This window comes from Chiloscyllium plagiosum, chromosome 9, assembly GCF_004010195.1.
Source record: "Chiloscyllium plagiosum isolate BGI_BamShark_2017 chromosome 9, ASM401019v2, whole genome shotgun sequence".
NCBI classification, from domain to species: domain Eukaryota; kingdom Metazoa; phylum Chordata; class Chondrichthyes; order Orectolobiformes; family Hemiscylliidae; genus Chiloscyllium; species Chiloscyllium plagiosum.
Window position 1 is genome coordinate 21,393,510 of NC_057718.1, and position 7,813 is coordinate 21,401,322.

General features: G+C 42.3%; 1 protein-coding gene across 4 annotated transcripts in view; it reads right to left on the bottom strand.

Annotated features, from left to right (window-relative positions):
• Positions 1-5,902, bottom strand: part of prkd3 (protein kinase D3) — a 423,856-nt gene extending 417,954 nt beyond the window's left edge. The window contains exons 1-2 of one of the 4 annotated variants that reach the window (XM_043695537.1): positions 5,120-5,902; positions 688-1,281 (exon numbers count right to left, since the gene is read on the bottom strand). In XM_043695537.1, coding sequence (XP_043551472.1) covers positions 688-987 — 300 coding nt within the window. In that variant the 5' untranslated portion in view covers positions 988-1,281; positions 5,120-5,902. The other 3 variants (XM_043695540.1, XM_043695539.1, XM_043695538.1) reach the window with 3 other exon arrangements.
• Between the last annotated feature and the right edge of the window lie 1,911 nt (positions 5,903-7,813).

The following is a 7,813-nucleotide window of genomic DNA, read 5'->3' on the forward strand; positions in this document are numbered from 1 at the left end:
AAGCCATATTAAAATTGCTAAAGGTTTCATCAAAATATTTGCATGATCTTTATATATACATTATGGAAAATTTACCCTGTGCAAGGTTAATGAGTATTGTAGACCAGTTATGTATTAGCAAAATAAACAACCACTTGCATTGGTTTATCAATTTGCTCCATTCAGGACTAAGTCCTAAACACACACATACAGTACTAACAATGTGGTACGAAAAAGTAGTTTGCATCTGACAACAGACTAAGTAGCGTGTTATCAGTTCTACAGATTTAAACAACATGATTTCAGTTCCTGTGGCTTACTACAACCATGAATGCAGTTACCTTTTGTGCAACAGGTCGCACTACCAAATTCTGGGGAGGGGCACGCCACATTGTTATGAAACTGATCAGGAAATTACCCGAAAAGAACGTTACAACCATGTCCTGACAGATCATTTCTCTCGCGTTAAAACGGTCTAAAAAGAACCGTTATATCCAATAGCTGTTTCAAGAGGATTCAGGCAAGGTTCAGAACTACAATTTAAGCTTTGGTAAGATAACTTTTTTTAATAATCACCCCACCGACCCCCCCATCTCAAATTTGATAGATCGCTGATACGAACCATCTCCCCGCAAATAAAAAGAAAATCACCATCTCCCTAGTTAGAGATAAACAACATTGACTTTAAAAAAATCTTAAGTACTCTACCTTTTGATCCACAATAGAGCAAACAAGGTCTTTGACGGCGGAGAGGGAGATATCCTGAGCCTCGATGGTAACTGGTTCCCGGGTGAGGCCGATCTGCAGGAGGAAGGAGACGCCGTTGAAGGATCCCCGGGAATTGGTGGGACTCGGGGCGCTGAGGCTCCCGTTGGAAAGCCGGCCAGACAGTATACCGCTAGCGGGCGGGGATAGCGATGGGGTCGGCGAGGAGGCAGGCAGCGGCAACACCGGCGGTAACAATTTCTGCGACACGGGAGGAGATGAGTTGCTGCCGTTGGCTGACATCTGGCTTCTCTAGGCGATAAATTTCAATTTAGAAACTTCCAGCGTTCCAAAACTAAAACAACAAATGTTTTTTTTAAAAGGGGCAAAACTGCAGTTGGTTTGTCTATTTGGACAAGGGTACAAGGATTAGCGGGCTAACATTTGGTGAGAAGTTTGTTTAGCTGCAGCCTAGTTAAGTTCCACTCATGTTCCCTCCCCCCGCAACTCTGCTTTCCTCCTCTCACTCTCCCTCTCTCGCTGTTCTGTAGTTTCAGTCCGCCGTCGCCAGACGTTCAATCCGTCACCGGAAATACCCTGCAAAAGAGAGAAGGGGGGGCTCGATGAAAAGAAGATGTTTTATTACTAACGTACACACTAATACCGACAATCCAACGCCCAGAGGATGTGCAAACATTTAAGTTATAAGCAATCACCCGGTTGTGGGGGAGGGGAAGATGAAAGGAGAGAGATTTGGCTCTGAATGTTGTTACAGCAAAGAAACAGCTTCCCACTTAAAGCGCAAAATCATTAACTTCAAAACAGTTCAGAAGGCCAGCTGCAGACCCTTACTTTTCCACCGTTACATAAAGCTGTTTAAGTTCCATTTCCCGCTAGAGTCATTATAACGATAAAGAGCGAGGGTAGGGGTGTATTCAGTGAAGAGTTTTAATCGACAGGATAGCCCTAAGTCTCTCATCCGTTCATCTCCATTCACATTAATTACCACTGGTTCGACACACGTCGGTTTTTTTTTTGGAGCATTTTCTGCGTCTGTTTAGAATTCATCTGACGAGGCTGTCGATAGTTGACGGCGACACGTATCGTCCAGAACACATGTACAGTATTTGGTGACACCAATCGCCCAATAAATAATCAGTTACCAAGCCACAGGAGTTTCTATAACGCATGACATGAAAACAGCTGCTTTCAACTGAAGATCTGTAACAACGTTACAAGTGGGCAAGTGAAGGTTATTGCATCTGCTGCAACGTGTTACTTTTAATCCATATTCTGACTGACAGCAGGTTATCAAACTTTCACCAGACATCCGATGATGTGATCCCCGGTCCGCACTTTAATTTGCGGATTTCGACAGATTTGTATCCACCGACGAACGTATAATAGTGTTTGCCGTAAAATAATTTGTCATTTGTAAGTTTGTAAAGTAGATACTCCTCCATGAATATTTCTTCGGTGCTAATAGTTACCACGAACTGCGCAGTTACCATAACACCTGAAGATGTGTACTGTCCAAGGCAATGCCATATTAACAAGAGCTTACATGAACATACTGGACCTTTACATAGACAGTTGGAACTACTTAGGTGTGATATGAAGTAAAAAGCAGGGAAATCAGACTGGATAGTTCCAGTTTAACAGACTTGCTGGTCCACATACCATGTGGTCAATTACTTCTTTCGGTGATATACTTTCTACGATTCTACAGAAACTGGATCAAAGGTTACTAAGTACGCTAATTTTGTTGGTAAGATGAAATAACAGGAAAATCATTCCTTTGGAATCGCGTTTGCAACACAGAATGAAAAATCAAGCTGGTGCTGCTATTTTATATTGATCGCCATATATTCCCCCTGTACACCGCACACCTGAAATCTGAGCAAAAACGTTATCTCTTCCGCAGCAGTGATGATCGGGATGGACATCGAAATTACTCTACAGTTCCTTGGGAGCCTCGGAAGTTGAGACGTTACCATATAGAGGTTTATAAAATCATGAGAGGCAAGAATAGGGTAAATAGACAAGGTATTTTCTCTGGAGTAGGGGGGTCTAGAACGAGAGAGTGTAGGTTTAAGGTGAGAGGGGAAAGATTTAAAAGGAACCTAAGTGGCAACTATTTCATGCAGAGGATAATAGTGCAGAGGAAGTGGTGGAGGTTCGTACAATTACAACATTAAAGAGGCTTCTGGATGAGTATATGAATAGGAAAGATTTAGTGGGATATGGGCCAAGTGCTGGCAAATGAGACTAGATTAATTTAGGAAATCTGGTCGGCATGGCCGAGTTGGATCAAAGGGTCTGTTTCCGTGCTGTACATCTCTATGACTCTATCCATGACTAAGTCATAAACATCCAACTGGACGCGTTAACGGTTTGTGCCCACAGATGCTGCCAGATCTGCTGAGTTCCTTCAGTGATTTCTGTTTGTTTCAGATCTCCAGCATGCACAGTTGAGTTTTGTCAGCAATTACTATCTTTTTGTTTTATATCTCCAGCATCTACAGTTTTTTTAACTTATTGGTTGTGCCAGTTTTCCAAAATTGATTTGATCTTCATGCTGTGATTAAAACAGATCAGTGACCAGAATGCCAATGCAGTGCTCAGTTGGGAAATGTTTGTATCCTGCAACATAGCCAGCAACTCGAGGCAGCAAGAATGGGGCTTTTCAGACTGGCTGAAGTTACATAATTATAAAACTTGAAGTACTATTTGGCAAGTGAAGTGGGGAAGATTTTAATGAACACTGATGATTTGATTTCTAACTTCATTTATGCATAAAAGTGCATGCCTTTAAATGAAGAAAATTCAAAAATGCACTTCTTGCATAGATAATATCAATTTTTAACATCCTAATGTTTTTAATTCACAGAGATACTGTCAGGAATAGTCATTATTAGACATGGCAAAAGCTTCATATTCTGGAAAACTGAAACAATTAGAAAATGTTAGAAGTACTGCAGTGAGAAGGAGGTGGACATTTGGACAGATCCCTATTTAAACCATTTTTGAGTTTCTCACACTTTTTTACAGAGAGGCACAGTCATTAGTCATTAACAAATTCATTAGATCCAAACAACAACATTTGGAAGAACATCAAAGTATCCCATATGAAGATATCCCATAAACTCTCGACAGTAATCCCACTCCCTTTAAAATTTGCTTCATATGATTAGACAAAAAATAAGCTTTTGTCCATAAAGCACAGCTGTACTCACATCTGCAAGTTGGTTGCTGGGATATTTATTTGCCTGAAGTGACTGAGATCTCAAAAGGTAGTTAAGTAACTTTTGTTATTTTTGGTTCCCAATCAATTGAATCTGGTCTACACATAAAATTCATCCTCAATTTGAATACTGAGTCAAGGGCACAGAGCAACCCTTGCAAGATAAAAGTCGTCAACCTTAATTTACTAAAGTGTCTGTACCATAACTGGGTCAAGGACAACGTGGCTTCCCTCTAGGGAATATACTTGTTTTTATATTTAAAAAAAAACTCACCTTCAATTACATAATGATATGGCGACGCGATTCGGGAATACATTTTATCAACTTCGCGAAAACGGGTAGAGACCAAACACGTACGAGACAAACTGTGTTTTCTTATGATATAATAAGTAGAGATAGTGTGTCAAAAGCGTAAGATGTTAGAAACGAAAGAGAACATGCGATCAATTTTCACTTGAACATGTAATCATTATAAAATACTCAAGTTTTTTTTAAAGGGGGCAAATAGTAAACAGAGACGCCCACTTCCAACTATTTAACAATGGGATGTTCCGTTATTCCACGGGGATTTTCCCATATCAGTCAATCTCGTCACGCCACTGTAAACAACAAATCTAACTAGGATCAGAGTAGACCTTAACATAGTCCAAGGAAGAGCAAAGTATAATGAACTCTTCCATTTCAATTTGAATTATGCGATTATTAGATGTTTCGAAAAGATAAGCGCCCCTTACAATTCAATCGCTCCCGTTACCCTTTAAAATTAAAGCGCAAAAAGATGTGCTGAAGATGCTCACCAAGCATAGAGTCCTCTGCAGCTTTCTAACATGTCATTCAAAGACAGAAAAGCTGAAGCATACGGCTCTGGTTAAAACTTTGGCGTCATATCTGATTCGGTTTTAAAAAAACGAATTCGATTCCATGAAAATTAACTGAGACCAATGTGCAACACCGGCCTCCACTTTACAATCGTGACATTCTTTAAGTTAGAAACACACAAACAACATTTACAATAGCTGTGAAGGAAAACTGGACCCTGTTGTCTTCACACCAGAACTTTACCCATCAATGAACAGCTTTCCAACACGGACGGTTGATTGATGCAGAATGAGTTTTCTTCCCAAACAACAAGTTTATCCTATTCACTTTTAAGATCAGCAATTTTTTGTGTTAATTCGGAACGCACTCACTCTTTTCCACCCAGTTGCTGAAGTTTTCTTCAGAACACTTCGTTCCGTCCACTTCATCTGTACTTCATGTCCCTCCACCCCGCAACTGCGTAACCAAAGAGAAATGGGAGGCGGGGGAGACGGCGCAACTGTCGCATGGCATCGTGGGAGTCGTAGTCCTCCGGGCTGGCGGTTTCCTTCTGTCTTCAATGGGAAGTGGTGTGATTGATAGACTACAACTCCCGACGTGCTCGGGAGAGTTCCAGCGCACATGTGCAATTGCTCAAACCCCGCTCCCTCCGTGCGGTCACGGCCAAGGCGCGGTTTCTAACGGTTTTTGCGGAGAGAGGCTGCGTCTGGAATTTGCCCTCCGCTCCCCCTCAGTAAAGTGATATCAGAGGCAGCAAAGGTGTAGGTGCCAGTAGGGACAGGCATCTATCGTTCGCGTGTAGAATTAAACAGGCCCGTGGTTGGCGAGCCAAGTTCAACAGCAAGTCCAGTTTCCATGGAGACCAGGAGGCTCGAGCTGCCTGTCACTTCCCCAGACATTTGGAGCAGCAGATCAGCTGCACAGTTATTGTATACGTTATCCGGAAAGATCGCAAAGTCCTGATGCGATGCTTAGCTTATCCGGCATTCGATTATCCGAACATCTAATTATCCAACAAAATACTCAATGTCATTCGGATAATCAACATTTCTCCAGCAACACATTATTTGACTTTCATTAATTGTGACATCTTTGAATAAATGCTATATTTTAACACAAAGATTTGCATTAATGGTCCATTTTGGGAAAAAAAGTAATCGACCTGAGCCGCTAAACCTACTTTACTGTTTCTCCACAGATGTTGATTAGATTACATACACTGTGGAAACATGATTTGGAGATGCCGGTGTTGGACTGGGGTGTACAAAGTTAAAAATCACACAACACCAGGTTATAGTCCAACAGGTTTAATTGGAAGCACACTAGCTTTCGGAGCGACGCTCCTTCATCACCTTACTATCACCTGATGAAGGAGCGTCGCTCCGAAAGCTAGTGTGCTTCCAATTAAACCTGTTGGACTATAACCTGGTGTGTGATTTTTAACTGTGGAAACAGGCCCTTCGGCCCAACCAGTCCACACTGACCCTCCAAAGATTAACCCATCTTGACCCATTTCCCTCTGACTAATGTACCTAACACTATGGGCAATTTATCATGGCCAATTCACCTAACCTGCACATCTTTGGACTGTGGGAGGAAACCAGAGCACCCGGAGGAAACCCACGCAGACACGAGGACAATGTGCAAACTCCACAGAGACAGACACAGAAAGCCCTGAGCTTTCACTATTTGGAGAGTTTTTGGTTTTCTGTTAGTTGCATCGGCGTGTTGAAGTCATTTCCCAATTTAGCCATAGGGTATTAATCTAGATGAAGAATCATACCAGGTCAGAGATTTAACAATTCAACGGGGTGCTGCATTTTGGAAAAGCGAATCAGAGCAGGACGTATACACTTAATGTTAAGGTCCGAGGGAGTGTTCTGAACAAAGAGACATGGGAGTGCAAGTTCATAATTCATAGTTCGCAGAGTCACAGATAGATAGGATAGAGCGTTGAGTAGAGGAGTTGGGAAGTTGCAACTGTGCAGGACATTGATTAGGCCACTTTTGGAATATTGCATGCAATTCTGGTCTACTTTCTATCCTGTGAAACTTGAAAGGGTTCAGAAAAGACTTACAAGGATGTTGCCAGGGTTGAAGGATTTGAACTATAGGGAGAGGCTGAACAGGCTGGGGCTGTTTTCCCTGGAGCAACTGAGAGGTCACCTTATAGAAGTTTGTAAAATCATGAAGGCATGGATAGGATAAATAGATCAGGTCTTTTCCCTTGGGTTGGGGTGGGGAGGGTGTCCAGAACGAGAGGGCATAGGTTCAGGGTGAGAGGGGGAAGATAAAAAAGGGACCTAAGGGACAATTTCTTCACGCAGAGGGAATGAGATCCAGAGGAAGTGGTGGAGAGTGGTACAATTACAGCATTTATCTGGATGGGTATTTGAATAGGAAGGGTTTAGAGGGATATGAGCCAAGTGCTGGCAAATAGAACTGGATTAGATTAGGATATCTGGTCAGCATGGACAAATTGGACCGAAGGGTCTGTTTCCATGTTGAACATCACTATGACTCTATTAAGAAAACATTAATGAAGGCTACTCTTATTACTTCAATGTGTGTTATCTAACAGAGGGAGGTAGTGTACTAGGCAAAAATGAGGACTGCACATGCTCGAAACCAAAGTTTAGATCAGAGTGGTGCTGGAAAAGCACAGCAGGTCACGCAGCATCCGAGGAGCAGGAAAATCGACGTTTCAGGCAAAAGCCCATCATCAGGAATAAAGACAGGAAGCCTCCAAGGTTGAGAGATTATTTGGGGGGGATGTGCTGGGGAGGAGGTAGCAAAGAGTACAATAGGTGAATGGGGGTGGGGATGGAGGTGATAGGTCAGAGAAGAGGGTGGGGGAAGATAACAAAGGTATGTAGTGTACTGTCAGTTCATTATTCAATTGCTGCTTTATATCTCATGTTTTTCATTCACTCGGGGACGTGGGCTTTGCTAACTGGGCAAATAGATGGTGGCTCGTATACGCAATGAACTGCCGGAGGAGATGGCAGATGCTGGTATAGTTACAACATTTAAAAGACGTTTCGACAAGCACATGACTAAGAGAG